Source organism: Sebastes umbrosus, chromosome 5, assembly GCF_015220745.1.
Source record: "Sebastes umbrosus isolate fSebUmb1 chromosome 5, fSebUmb1.pri, whole genome shotgun sequence".
Taxonomy (NCBI): Eukaryota; Metazoa; Chordata; class Actinopteri; order Perciformes; family Sebastidae; genus Sebastes; species Sebastes umbrosus.
The window spans coordinates 18810628-18826632 of NC_051273.1; the positions used below are offsets into that span (position 1 = coordinate 18810628).

Genomic DNA, 16005 nt, shown 5'->3' on the forward strand with positions numbered 1-16005 from the left:
CTGACTTTCGTTGATTTCACGGCCACAGGTGTCGCTGTTAAGAAGCATTTCTGAAAGTTTCAAATAGTCCCTTTAAATATTATGAAATATGAAGTGGATTTTATTGTGGAATCCTAAAATTAATATTTGTTTTCCATTTATGTCTGCCTATTATATTCCACCTCACAATTATTTTTTTCTCTGCTTTACTGTATTATTCCCAGTTTACACTGTGCGATCCCTTCACAGTAATTGAAGGTCAGCTCTCAATTTATAATCAAAATGTATTAATCAAATTAAACCAACAGAGCAGCGGTAGGAACTGTGATTAGCAAGAGTTCTACCAACACATACTGTAACAGTTTGTAAATTGATTAATCAGTTCATCTTGCCTTATCATGATTGATTAATTATAATTAATTGATATCATTGATAGGCATTTAATAATTATAATTGAACTCTGAAAGTGTTTATAATCATCCCGGTGCCAAACTCCAGCCTCCACAGAGACAGAGACAGGCAGGCTTTCACCTCAAAAGTTGTTTTTGGTGGAGAAACAGACATTACCCTGACCATCACCCATCATAACAAAACATTTTCAACCGTATTCAATTCTTTGTTTTTCCATTTTCACCTTTATTACACAGTTCAGCCCAAAGAAAACAATATCATGAGAGAGAGATGATGCCACAAAAGCACTTGTGCAGAACATTACATTTACAATAATGTACATATCACCACAAGCGAACCGCTGACCGACTGCAATAATAACCCAGACTAGGACCCTGCTCTGTCTGATGGGATAGATGCTACAATTAATCCATCAGTGTTTGTCATTTAGGCTTAAATATTTCTGTTGAGTGGTTCAAAACTGGTGATAAATTCAATTATTTTACATTATTTTGCACATTCTGCTGCAGACATTTTTTTTCTACATTAAACATAAATTCACATTATAATCCAGATAAATGTTTGGATCTGACATGTAACCTGTAGCTGATTGATTAGATTGTATCATGAATCCATATCCCCTTACCTAGAGCTGGGCGATAAGGAGAAAATCTCAATATATCACAATATATTTTAAAAAATACCTCTATATCGATATTGAGACGATATTATCGGGTTGACTATTGGTGCTTTCACAAAATATTTACACAAAGAGATTTTTGATAAATAATCATCAGTAATGAGGATATAATAGAACAGCTAGAGCAGTCTGGTGAGTTCAGAAAAAAACATTTATTTTAGTGTAATGCAGCCTTTAAAACCAGGCAAAGACACGTTTGTCATATTGCAATCCAAAATCTAAGATAATATCTAGTCTCATATCACGATATCGATATATTTCCCAACCCTAACCTTACCCTTCATGTATGGCTACTGCCAAAAACTGCAATAACAATATAAGACAAAAAGAATCAAACACATTCAGTAAAAATCTTTAGACGAGGTTAAGGGTACAGGCTGGAGCTGCCAAATGGAAATCTCAGCAGCATTAAGACGGTCACTTTTCCAATAGAAAAAAAAGTGCAATAAAGGAATGACTGAACCAACCTGACTGTGAGCACTGTGATCATTTCAGACAGATTTTTTCAGAGCTGCTGATGCGTTAAGCAGAGCTGAAAGTTGGGAACAAAAAGTTAAATCCTATATTACACAACAGAACAGAATACTGCCAGTTCACCATTTTTACAACTCCAAAGAGAACATGAAAACTAACTTTATGATTTATATACAATAATGTTGATTGTCTGTATTCCAAACAAAGTTCTGCACATCTTCATAGCTTCTTCCTGTTTGTCTCACAGGTGTTCTCAGGTCAGACAGGTTCAGGTGATGGATTTGATGGCAGTGTCTGGCAGAGGTAATCTACCGAGGAAGCGGCAGTCAGTCGGGCCAGTGCCCGAGTTGCTGGTCTCCATGGAGCTGCGGAGCACAATGCGCTGCCAGCGGTGAAGGTTGAGAAACTTTGGGCCCCAGCAGCTGGGCAACAACATGAACAGTTTCCTCAGAACAGCCTTCCTCAGCAGGATGTAGACCCAGGGGTCCAGGATCTGGTTCCATGTGGCCATTCGCACCACCATCAGGAGGCTGAGCGACGCAGGCTCGTCGTTGACTCTGATGCTCAGAATGATGATACGGATCTGGTAGAGCAGTAATAGAATAATGGAAAAAGGACAGAAACACTTTAATATCTGCAAAATAACTAAGACATATAGGCTAAACAGACAAATAAGCAATGAACTGCATCATTTATCGTATGTCTTTTATTATTTTATTCACTTATATTATAGTATTTAAGTTGTAAAATCACATAATATTTTATCAATTACTTATTTTATTGTATTTCATTTGTATAATTTTATTGTATTTTATTAAGTTTAGTTTTTACTTCACACTGTTTTACTACCATTACTGTTGTTATAGCTTTTTATTCTATATTATTACATTTTTATCATTTTATTGTCTTGCGTGCATTGGTCTTAAATGATCAAATTGTTGAATTGTTTTTGTCTTTTCTGTTGTTTTCACGCTCCACACTTGTTCTGTCTTATTTTGGGCTTGTCAGTCATCTGTGAAGCACTTTGAAATGCACTAACCTGCATGAAAGGTGCTACACAAATAAAGTTTGATTGATTGAAAGCATCCCCTGGAATTACTCTGTGTTTTTGTAAGATATGCAACTGCTTTCCAGGAATAATAATTTAGATTCAGTGTTACAAAAAAAAGAGTCTGTTTTGAAGACTGGTGGTGTCTATCACTAAGTGTCTTCTCATGAATGAAACTTTCATTATCTTCCACAAAAATGCACAGTGATTCAATACACGAGCATTTGCCTATTTGTTATGATCCATTGATACTAAGAATAACATGTTTTTAAAAAAAAACAAAGGAAATTTCAGCGCATTTCTTTGGTCATATTTGCAGAATTTGTAGAATATGTGATAAATATGATCAGTGTTTTGCTCTATAATTGTTGTGGATGAAGAGTGAGGCATGTACTGAGCTGATGGTGTAGACCACAGTGCACTTTTCCAGCAGCAGTAAAAGGGATGACTGGAACATGTTAGAGAGAGCACGCTGGAGAGGGAGTTTGAAATGCATGACGAGTAGATATTTTGAAGGTGTGTAGGTGTGCTCCAGAGATCTGGACAGACTGCAGTATTTTAGGAGTTTAGAGGAAAGGTCATAAAATAAACTATTGGAGCAATTTGAGTCATAAATGAATGGATGAGAGCTTCAGCGGCGAAGAATGAGAGGGACAGACAGATTGAAAATGAAAAGCAGCGGCGCAGTACGAAAACATTAAAACAAGCTTCTCTTGAGTCGTCTTTTATCACACATCTTAGATAATAAAACCTGCCAGGTTTCTGTCTCATTTCAAAAACCAATTTCTCTGCCTCTGAAAATCACTTTGTACTTAACCAATGTTCAAAACCCCATGACAGACACACTGACACATAGGAGATGTGGTTTAAAGATCAGAGAAATTATGGTATGGTAAATGTAATAACAGATGGATAAGAAATTGAGATCAATTATTATAATAGGCTGGATTAAAGGTACAGTGTGTAGGATTTGGTGACATCTAGTGGTGTGGTGGCAGATTGTAACCAACTGAGTACCCCTCCGCTCACTCCTCCCTTTACAAGACTGCGGTAACGTGAACCGCCAAGTGCAAAACAGTGGTAACGCCGTTCCCCGCGCTCATAGGCCACAATAACTCTACTTTAGGAGCAACGGAAGTCAGACGGCAGCTGGCGGTACCACGGTTTGCACTCTGCTGCTAATGTTACCTCAGTACAGGCTGGTCTCATACACTGTTCGTACGAAAAGTAATGCACTGTAATTTGTGTGTAATTCACATAATCATGAACCAGGAAATATAAAGAGCGGCGAAGGCCATGTAGGGTGGAAGTCGGGGTGGATGGGTGGGTCAAAAAATACTAGACTTTCACCCAGACTGGCATTCATGTTGAAACCAGAAGTCAACGTTGATATATTTGTAATGTAAGTTACATACTTAAGTAACACCACTTCTGGAGTTATTTTAAGCCAAACCACGATCTTTTCCTAAACCTAAATAAGTAGTTTCATTGCCTTAACCTAAGGAAGTTGTTTCCTGTGAAGACGTAATTCATAAGATATCATACAAACCGTTGCATTAGAATACGTCTCGGTGAACTACAGCGGCCTTCAGGTAACATAAAAACGCGAAAGACTCTCTCTAGAGCAGGGGTCTCAAACTCGCGGCCCACGGGCCAATTGCGGCCCGCAAGACGATATTTTGTGGCCCCCACCTTGATATGATATATGATATGATATGAATTTTTTTTTTTTTTTTTTTTATAAAGTTTTTTTTTTGGGGGCATTTTTCATTTTTATTGACAGGACAGTGGATAGAGTCTTGAAAGGGGGGAGAGAGAGAGTGGATGCTGAAAGGGCCACAGGCCAGTCTCTCAGCGATGCTGAGCGGCCAGGACCAAGTTCTACTTCTCTCTGCCTCCATCTTTTCAATGTTTGTTCACACAAATCCACTCAGATATATTGTCTCTTTTCGGCGTTGCAGTAATGTCAGTAAAAGTTCTGTGGTTCAACAGTTATTAGCTCCAACTCCGCTCAGTTTCTGTTTGTAGTACAAGAAGAAGAAGGAAACTCATAGAGACGCCGCCGCCAACTAGCGGTTTGGTGGTGTAATTGCAGAGCAACACAAACACAGCAGGCACAACTTTATTGCGGAGTGACACCAAGTGGAATGAATATATATCATGTCTTTTTCAAAGCCTGCAGTGAAGAGAAAGGTTGGTGACGAGCACAGACAATTTCAGGAAAAGTGGGAGACGCAATAGAGGCCATGTTCAGAAGAACCGTTCATGTTCTTCAATGTTCCATTCATGTTCAGGACAGTTCATGTTCAGAAGAACCGTTCATGTTCAGAAGAACCCATTCAAGTTAAAGAACTGTTAATAATGACGTTTGAGAAGATTGTTTTTTTTTTTAACAAAGCTTTTTTTGTGGAATACCTGATGTGGCCCAGCCTCACCCAGACTCTGCCTCCAGCGGCCCCCAGGTAAATTGAGTTTGAGACCACTGCTCTAGAGTCATTGTATGGTTTGTCTGTTCTGGGCTACTGTAGAAACATGGCAGAGCAACATGGCGGACTCTGTGTAGAAATGAAGGGCACAGTCTAAGCTAACAAAAACACAACAATTCTTATTTTCAGGTGATTATACACTAATGAAAACATAGTTATAAATATTATATTCCATTTCTGCCAATAGAGCCCCGAAATGTTACACACTGTTTCTTTAATAAAGACTTCAAACTCATTTTCATGACACTAGGGAATGTGAGACCTTCCCATTCTTACCAGTAAGGGGCCCCAGCACACGCAGGACACCAACATGATAGCCAGCAGCTGGCAGATCATCTCTATGTGGTAGGACGTTCCTCTACAGTGATGCTTGCGGCGCAGTCTGGCCCGCAGCAGAGTGCAGCTTGTCAGTGTGTTGCACGTAATGGAGAGCAGCAGGGCCAGCAGCCCCAGCATAGAGAAGAGCAGAGGGAGGAGCATATCCAGCCAGTCTTTGGGCTCCTCCATGTGGAAGAAGCACCAGCTCCTGGAGCTCTGGATCCTGTAGGGCCTCCACAGCAACACAGGCAGCACAGCCACCAGGGCAGCAAGCAGCCAGGTGAGTCCCAGCAGTTTCTTCATGTGTTGGGAAGCTAACGCCGTGGAGTGGAAGATAGGCCTGGTGACTCCAATGCAGCGCTCCACCGCCATGGCACTCCCAAGGAACAAGGGGCTCAGGCCGAAGAACACCATGCACGCCCCGAAGACACTGCACACGATGCGGTGAGGGTCAAATGTCTCCCAATTCTTGTGGAAGCTGTAGACGAAGAGCACCAGAGAGCCGTTGACGAGGTGACCCAGCAGGTCTGTGACCACCAGGCTGCTGGCAAACAGCAGGAAAGACGCCTTGGACTTGATCCGGATGCGGTTGTAGGATTTGATGAGGATGAAGAGCGCCAGGCTGTTGGAGAAGATGCCAACAGTCATGGAGACAGCGGAGGCGGTGATAGACAGTTCCTTCTGGCTGCAGGTGTTGGTGCTGGGTCTGACCTCTGACCTGCTGCAATTTGTTTCTGAGCTCCCATTGGCTGACATGGTGGTATGGAGGACTAAACCTGCCAAAATAAAAAATAAATAAATAAATGACTAAATAAATGTGAAAAAAATTTGATTAAATGTAGCAAAGATAATATTAAAAATAAATGTAGCCATTAATTTATAGAATGTGACATAAATAGATATTTCTGTTTTAATTTGCTTCTTTATTTATTTATCTTTGTATTAGTTCCATTATTTCTTTATTTTATTTTATTTTACTTTTATTTTATTAATTTTTTTTTAATAATTGATTAATTTCCCCTTTTTTAAAATATTTATTTTCATTAATTTGAAATGTATTAATTTATTCTTGCATTTATTTTTATTTAATTTATATTTATTTAAAAAATATTAAAAATAAATAAATACATAAATAAATAAAAGGGAAACTTAAACAGGAGAGTAAATAAATAAGGGAATTAATACAACAATAAATAAATAAAGAAGCATATTAAAACAGAAATATCAATTTATGTCATATTTTATCAATTCTTCTTCAATCAATTCTCATCAATTAATGGCTACATTTATTTTGTTTTATTATTTTTGCTACATTTAATGAATAAATATTTGAATGAATGAATGTTTATTTATTTATCGAGTATTTATTGATTGATTGATTTTTTAATTTTTAATTTTGGCAGGTTCTGTCCTCCATATAGTGGACATGTAATCTGAAGGAGAGGATAAATGGTAAATGAGATGCATAATTAATTTGTACCAACATTTTGGGAATTGAACTTAAAACCAAAAAAATGTCTTTTAGTTTGATGAGAGATCACTTCAACCATAGTTTCTCTGATTTGTAACAGATTTTCAGCTTTATAATAACATGTTTATAATATCTTACAGCTCGCATGTCGTTTTGGGTTTGACTATAGGTGATACTTTCATCTCAATATGAAAAATGTCACATAAGCCAATACAAATCGAGCTCACTTCCTTACCTCAGGTTTGATCTTCTCTCATAAAAAACTCGCCATAAGTCGACCGTCTCACCACTCTCTGTGTCTTTTAAGGTAGCCAATAAAGAAAAACGATGTGTAATCAGTCCGGCAGTAAATGCCACTGAAGGGTTCTCCTCAATAAACCAGTCGAGGTGGAGATCTGAGCAACTTGTTCCCTCTGCTCTCTGCTGGTGCCAATAGTCAGTCAGTGAAGGCAGGACGAGCTTCAGTCTGCTGGTGTCACTTCAAAAACACAAGTGTTGCATTCTGCAGAAAAAAACAGCTCGTTTGTTTAGTGTCGACAGTGGAAAGGCATGACAACGAAAATAACTGATAACATGTTATGTGTGCCAAAATACGCACGTCATTAATCCTAATTAGGCATGACTGTGTTTGAATGGAATTCATCCAAAAGCCTCTATTTTCTTGAGAGCAACACATTCTGTACTTTTTGTATTACATAATAGGCTCTCTATAATTTCACATACAGTACACTGTAAAAAAAAAACATTTTTTAAATTTTTTGTCTGTATTTCAAAATGACAGATTTTTTTTTTAAAATTACATGTTTCATTTTTAATTTATATGTAAATGGTCTTAGATTTACAGTATTTTTTGTAATCACAATCGTAATTATCTGTATTTAAGCTTTTCTTGATCATTTTTAAAGTCTGTTTTTTAGAGGTTTATACCTCTATTTTAACAATTCATTTATGTTAGAAGAAAAGGATTTCAGGGAATTCAAAAAATATTTCTTGTAAAAATACAGATTTTTCTTGCAAAACTTCTGAGATAATGTAAATTTGGGCTTTTGCAACGTAAAATTACATGTTTCATTTGTGATTTATATGTGAATGGTCTTAGATTTACGGTGTATTACTCTATTCTAACTATAAATATATGTTAAAAGTAAAATATTTCTTGTAAAATTACAGTAATAAAGGCTAATTATATAAAGATAATTACTGTTTTTTTTTTTTACAGTTTATTTATGTTAATTAACAGACAGTGTTTTACCGTTTTTTAACAGACATTTTCGTTATTTTACACTTTTTTTTACAGTGTATGTCCAAATAAAACTCCACTGTCTGCAGGTTGTTGGATCATGCTGCTGCTGCTGCTTGTGTCTGCATGGCAGAAACAGGTTGTCAATAACTTCCCATGATGTCCTGATAAAAGTACAGACAGCATGAACTCACCTGCTGGGTACTGCAGTATTATATGCTGTGCTTTATATGCTGAACAAAAGATTACAAGTTTGTTATTTTGTCCAAAAAGAACAGCAAATCTCACAATGAATCATGTAAAAAAGAAAAGTACCAAGTGTTATCACTACTCTACTGTAAGATGCCTTTTTTCTTTTCGTTTTTAAAATTTCATATCAATCATTTGTTCTATCTCCTCCTGGATATTTCATTTTGCAGCAATCTTTTAAAATAGAGAATCAGTGGGGAAGAATATGCCAATTTTCCAACATTCATTATCCAATGCAAAACTTTTGATGTCAAAATATTACCAGAACAAATAAATAGGTTTTCCAGTTCTGAGGATGTAACAGACTGAACCAGTGAGACGACAAAATGTCTTGTCCTGGACTAGATTGGACAGAGTGCTGGGCTTCAGTTCCAAGTAATATCCTTTTATTCAGCCTTTGAGTCACACCTTTCTTCTTTTTTATATCATACTGTACAGCAGCCATTAGATCCAACCATTGTAGATGGGGACAGACATGCTTCGCTTTAATAATAGATGCTGTTTGTTTTTTGGGGGGTTTTGTGCACTTCCTCATCATCAACTCTGTTCCTTTGAATTCTGAGTGATGAAGAAAGAGCTCCCAATGGAAACTGTGATGTGGAGGTTGCTTTTTGTAGATCAGTAGGTGCTACAGTCTTACAGAAATACTGAATTATTACAGCCGTGTCTGTCTTCAGTTAGAAATGTCATATTGTGTATAATAATTAACACTACATGCAGTATTTCCTCTTACTGTTTTAGTTTAATTTATCAATTCATGTCATTTTAAACTATTAAGGCTTTTTAATCTCACTGCCACCATGAAATCAGCAATCTCGTTTTCCAGGGAGAGCTGGGTAGACGTGGACTCAAACTGACAAGAAGCGACTTCACAAAATACGATAAAAGTCACATATGAGGAAAGCAAAGTGCTCCAAAAAGTGAAAAGGGGTCAATGGCCTAACAAAAGATCCCCTAAAATAAACGCAGCACAGAGAGTTCTTCACCGAGTCTGACCAGCAGAGAGCTAATTATCGACTTCCGTAAGAGCAGTTTTTGACGTGTTAGAGAGGAGTGCACGTAATTCTGACGCACGTACTGAATGGACTTAAAATATAACCCTTGAATAGAGTCATGAGTGGACACTCCATCTGAGCAGAGAAAATACAGCAATGACTTAGAGATCTCTGACAATAATTAGTATACATAACAACAGAACATCTTCTTAAAAGAGTAGTCAGATTTAGCACTGCGTTCCTGTAACATTGTTGGACTCACAAGGGACAACAAAATCTAAAAATTATCAAAATCGATGCAGCAGAATCAGAGATATCATCTGTTTTATTCCACGCATGTTCTTCCTTGTCAAAACCTGGCGCCTACATTACCCACAATGCAACCTGACCCCTGACAATTTGGTTGGAGATTCAGGTGTGTTATGCTAGTAGCAGCTAATGTAACCTCGGGCCTCTAAACTCAAGCAGAGATGAGGAGCGGGCTACAGAGATCTGGTAAACTCACTTCTCTCCAACCTCACACTCACACATGCTGACTTGAGTGACATCATTTGAGGCAATTTATCAGATTTCACAGAGCTCCCTCTGGAGTCACGAAATGGCATCTCCCCAAGACCGGTAAACAGACTTTGATGTGATATAAAGATGGACGACATGACAGCCCCCCCAAAGTGAAGCCAAAACATCTGGTTCGCCCCCTGGTGGCTGGCTGCAGTATAGGTCATAAGTCCCGCCCCCTCCATGTTAGCAGATGGGACATGAGCCAAACAAAAAAGTCAAAGTACACGTCAAATAAATTTTTTTCCAAAGATGGTTTCTGTCATTTTAGGAAGTTCTTATGATCTGCTGATTTACAGACTTCTCAACCATTTTGTCCCTACCTCCACCACATTTGACAACCTTTAGTCTTCTTTAATAAACACCTTTAATTTTGCACTTCGCTTTGACTCTGTCTAATCTTTGGTTGTTGTTCAGTTATTGTTCCACCTAGTGGACGTAACACCAATGTAAGTCTATGGGAAAGTCTTCCTGGGGGCGTGGTAAAACCGAGTTCCCCTTTAGGCTAAATAAACAAATTAAAAACTCATTGGATCATGTGAAAAAGCACATGATGTCATAAAGCTAAAAATACATGGTTTTCCCCAAAAACATTAACAAATATGCAGATTGCTGAAAAGTCCCAAATCCTCCAAACTTGTACGTCTTTGAAAGCCTCGATGTCCCTTCTTCCTTCACACCACTGAGCCTGTGACACCTCCAGAAAGGTCAACATTAACATCCATCATCTCTAACAGTACTGTAAATATATTATATTATATTCTGCCTTCTCACCTCTTTCCTTCAGTCTTCCTTCCGTGCTGCATCTTCCTCTGGCTCGGTGTGTGGGAGCGTATTTAGTTTTTTTGTATTGGCTGCTCACATTGCCTACTCTATATGAGTTTTCATTTATCCCCAAACTCAATTGAATTCTGGAGTTTCTGACAAAACATAACCATCTGTTTGCAGTAATTGTTTAAGCACTTAGTTACAGCACTTGGAGAGAAGCAGACAGGATGCGTCAGAGTGATCATTTGTCTGAGCAGAGAGGAAGTTTGAGCTTTTCAGGTGATGATTGTGTGATTACTTTTGACGAGGAAGCCGAGTCGCCTTCATGCATTTCAGAGCATCATTATTTCCTTAAGTTTCCCAAGTTAGTGCAGTGGCAGACCCACTAAAGTTTATCGCGCCTCCAGACTCCGGGGTCAGCACATTGATTGATATCGTTTCCATGACGTCAACTCAGCGCCTAGAAAATCTTAACAAAACAGTTCCTGAGTATTGACCACGGTGCCAGGCAACTGAGTCAGACAACCTCTGGGTCGGCTAAAAGCAATTATCCCTTCATCAACAACTTTAAACCAAATTTAGACGTATTCTAGCAATAATTATCATTATGAAACTCATTTGAACTGAGATTAATCAACCTTTGAAAGTGTTTAATTATGTTGCCGTCACAGTCATTTGTTTCCTCTTTTCTAAATTATTTCCACCTCAGTGCTGCTTTGTATTAGTGTGATTTCCACCCATCATTGTCCTGGAGTATTAATATCAAATGTCCCAATTATTGCAGCACCCTGAAGGACTTTAATGTGTCATCATGTCTGAAGTCTTGAAGAACCACTGATTTATTTCCACCCTTAAAAACTTTATTTCCTCTCTTTGTTCAACAGAAGTTGTGTTAAATGTCCCCTTCACTCTCCGTTGCTCTTTCCTTTCAGCAATTACAGCTAAGTGGAAAGAAGAGTGAGGATGAGGGTCGATCTAACAGTCAGACTGCAGATGAGAATATGTGACAAGAAGGGAAAAATTGTATATCCTAATTCCTGTATGTGTTTCATACATTTGTGAATACAAAGAAATAATGCAGTGTTTCATTGGAAATATGTAATTTGATGTATTATGTTGCTTATTTTTGCTAATGAGCTTACTAATCAACCTCTACTGCTTCTATAGTTACTAAATACTTTAACCATTCTCTGCCAAAATATATTCTTTGAACCATTAATCAAATTGGGATTTAGCCTTTTACATTCTTGTACTTTCCTTTTTGTAGTGTAATCAAAATGCCATTATTTTTCATCAAGTAAAAGTAGGCAAAAATATGAGCATGTGTTCAATTAAAACAGCCTGATATCCCATTATTTTTTTAATTAAAGGCAGGGTTGGTAAAGATTTTAGAACATTTTTTACTATATTTGTTGAAATTGTCATTACATCCCAAACAGCGATTAATAAATCAAACGCTCTGACAAAAACAAAGAGTGGAATATCCGTTAACTGTGGCTGTCGCCAGGACTGTAATAAACCCGTCCAATCACTTCTTTCGGCCCGTATGTAATGACTGGACGGACACATCTCTGTGTTTTGCAAATAATTTTAGAGCTGAAGTTAATGTCACCTTGTGATGAAGTGATGTAAACCAGCAAATTAAATAAAATAAGAATTGTTGTTAATGTCAACAATCGCCCATATACTCCAAAGGGATTAAGTTTACGTGGAGGCAGTGGAGATGCTGCTGTATTTTCATTAAATCTTAGTTATCGAACACAAGTATTTGAAGGTCTGGATGACCTTAACACCAACATGAATACTTGTGATTTAATGACATTTTTAATGAAAAACTGCACATTTTTTGTGAACTGTTTATTAGTTTATTAGTTCATGTTGACAGAAAAAGAACATGTATACGTATACAGATGTACTTCCAAAACTTGATTGATTGTCATTTTGAATACTAATTTCGTTATTTGTGGCATGCTGAATATAAGAATTATATTCTCCCTTAACAGCAGCTTCACTACTTCCATGTAAAAAATGTATCTTTTCATAAATTTTAGACATCTACTAAAAGAGTCCAGGAAGGAAAAACGCTTTTCTTATTCATTAACAATGACTAGATTTATTTTAAGTCTGTAAGTGAGTGGCTGAAACCTGCTTCTGAGCTTTCTCATGCACCCACAAATGATCACTAATTATCCGACAAGGTGACTCTTGATGAAATCTTCTCCCAGGTGACATTACACCTTCAAGGGTGGTGTCATACAGCTGCTGTAATGACAGGCATTGCTTGGTCACAATGCGAGGAAAGCACAGGCATGGGCGAGCAATCACATTCTTTTGTTGGCTGCATCAAATGGGGCTGTTGTAATAGACTGCCTGCCTCAGTGGGGTTCAGATGGAGCCGGGAGTAGATTGAGCGAGATGGGAATATTACCCATAATGCAGGCTTTTTTGCCTGCGGCTCCGTCGCTCCCTCCTTCGCGTCTCTGTCTCATCACAAAAACACCCCTGTGCAAAGATTCACAGGTATCAAACATACTCGTCCTCCTCTGCTCGCACTCATCTTGTACCTCACGTCAGTTGTTCTTTCTGTCTCTCACCCTGACCAAACACTTGGAAATTGTTGATGGAGCAGAGTTGGTGCCATATGTGAGGTGATCGCAAAATGTGTCAAAGGTATTTATTAAGCCAAGAAGGGACAAAAGGTCAGTCGGTCCAGAGGAAGAGAAAATCCTCAGCAACGCAGGTTGGGTTAGCGTCTTTGTGCCGCCGTCTCTTTGCTAATATCTCACATTTCCCTTATGTTCAGACACAAATTTGATCCTAAAAGGTCACCACAGATTTCCCCCAGATGACGAATTGGCACGTCATCACAACAGACGTCAATGAAACTAAAGGGTTTTTATTGGTGTGTGTAATTAATGTATAATCCTGGAGAGACTGAACCTATGAGATCCAGACCAATATGAAGGCATGAAGCTCGGGTAGAGACTGCAGCAGAGCTGTAAAGCCCAGATTAGTGGTGACATCAATTTTTCTGTGATTGAGACAGGTAGGGATTTGTGGTTGGAGATTCAATAAAGGGATCAGTGTACTTCTCATAACTGCTGATATTGTATATCTTCTAACTAACTAACTATTTTGTTGATTCTGGTCTACTAGAAGTGTAACTGCTGGTAATCTGGTTTCTCAACTGATGATGTTATTCAGGAACAAGACAAAGTTTCTCTCCCTCGCTAATTCAATCACCCGTGTCTCGTTAATTCCACCACCCATGCCTCACTAACTCAATTACCTGTGCATGGACCTATATAGGCGTGTCTCAGTTCCCACGACTCCCCCGCAAACCCTGTTCCCAACCCAATCTCTCTCAGCAGAGTGGCATGGTTGATCAGCAGTTGGCGCCGTCGCCTCACAACAAGAACGTCCTAGATTTTTACCCGGGGGGGATGATGAAGCACGAAGCTCATCGAGGCGGACCCCCACTCTGAGTCTCGACCCCCGGGTTCCAGACGCTCCAGCCACACCACAACCCCGTTCAGCCTCATTCATCACCTTGTGATCGACCCCCTTTTCAACCCTCTCCTTGACCCCCAACATCCCACCGAATTTGACCCTTACGATCAAACTTTAGCTCCCGTTCATCCTCCGGAAACCGCCCCCTTTCATCCCTCTCCTCGACCCCCAACATCCCACCAAACACGATCACCCAATCTTCCCACCGAACTTGGCTCTTATGACAAACCTTTCCCCACATTCTCCAGCCAATCCAAATAAAACTACTTTTGTAATGTAGGCTACTAATGGCGTGGTCTTTGTTAGGGAACTAAACCTTCAACATCAAGTCAGGGCTATCCCATCAATTATCACCTTGTTATCCTGTTGTTGATACAGTTTATATTTGAGATGAGCCAGACGTCTGTGTTAACAACATTAAGAGTCTACAGTCATCATGCTCGCAGCTCTATGAGCCTGTACATACAGTATGCACAGCGGTGCTTTGAGCAAAATGCTAACTATACTAACATGCTCACAATGTCAACACTAACATGCTGATGTTTAGCAGGTATAAAATTTACCATGTTTACGGTCTCTTTAGTTTAGCATGTAAGCATGCAAACATTATAGCACTGAACACAAAGTGCAGCTGAGGCTGACGGGGAGCGTATCTATGTTCCCATGGTCCTATGTTGTCCAGCTCAATATCATCTTAATGTGACACATGATGAAGATCTTTCACTGGGTTTTATGTGCTCAGCAGTTATTTTTTCCCGAGATCAAATGTTCAATGTATGTTTCCCTATGTCAGCATGTAGAAATCACCCACCTAGCTGATAGCCTCATTGAAAACTACGCCCTCAAATTTGCAGACAGACAGTTTTCTTGACCTTAAACATTTATATCTCCACAGCTCAATGGATTTTTACCATCATTGAAACATCCATCTCTCTTCGTTCTTTTGCAATTTGAACTGCAAAGATACCAATCTTTTACAATGATGACCCTGGGAACACAGGGATCACCCCGGCTGATGGGAATATCATTCGTTTTGCAAGTATTGGATTTTGACTTCACTCAACTTTGATTGTCAGATTTCTCTGAAATGTGTCATGCATCATAAGTTGTACTCTATTTCACCTAACAAAATCAACCAAAGTATCATACTGGTGAGAAGCCTGAGGGTCACCAAAGTTATAACAATTCATCCTCTGGGAACATGAATATCAATCGAAAGTCAATCTATCCAATAGTTGAGACATTTAACTGAAAACCACAAATGTCAACCTTGTGGTGGCGTTAAAGGAAAAGTCAGAGGTTCACCAAAGTTGGTAGGATTCCTCATCTGGGGACCATGAATGTTTGTACAGAAGGTCATGTCAATCCATGTATTTGTCTCAGCTCACCAGAAGAAAGACTGGGAGACATGTGGGAGCTTTAGGTTCAAATAAGACAAACGAAGATTTTTTTTTCCCAACTCACAATGGCCTGCAATAGTTATTGTACTAGTCTTTGTGTCATTTTCCTTTGTTTACCTTTAATAGGGCTTGCACTGAGTCTGCAAACTTGATGTAACAACCACATTATCAGGTGGAAACAGAGCTCTGCGCAGAATGACTCCGATATCTGTGAGGAGCTTGAACATTAAGCTGACAGGACTGTCAGGCTCAGCGCTCACAGAGCCCATAATGACCCTCGGAGAAAAACAAACATGCTGTTCCATCGAGAGGCGTACAGCTGTTATTAGTGAGGAACATCACACCTCACACTGTTACCCCCGGACTAAAGAGAGTGGAGGCACATCTGATCACTTACCTAAATGAGCACTACAAACCTT

The 16005-nt window shown here is 38.9% G+C and overlaps 1 protein-coding gene across 1 annotated transcript; it reads right to left on the reverse strand.

Moving 5' to 3' along the window:
• Positions 1 to 79: 79 nt before the first annotated feature.
• Positions 80 to 7346, reverse strand: ptgfr (prostaglandin F receptor (FP)). The gene is made up of 3 exons (XM_037769088.1): positions 7102 to 7346; positions 5354 to 6171; positions 80 to 2126 (listed from the first exon to the last, which is right to left on the reverse strand). Exons 2-3 carry the CDS (start codon positions 6149 to 6151, stop codon positions 1812 to 1814), a joined length of 1113 nt encoding a protein of 370 aa, XP_037625016.1. The 5' UTR covers positions 6152 to 6171; positions 7102 to 7346; the 3' UTR covers positions 80 to 1811.
• Positions 7347 to 16005: the final 8659 nt, after the last annotated feature.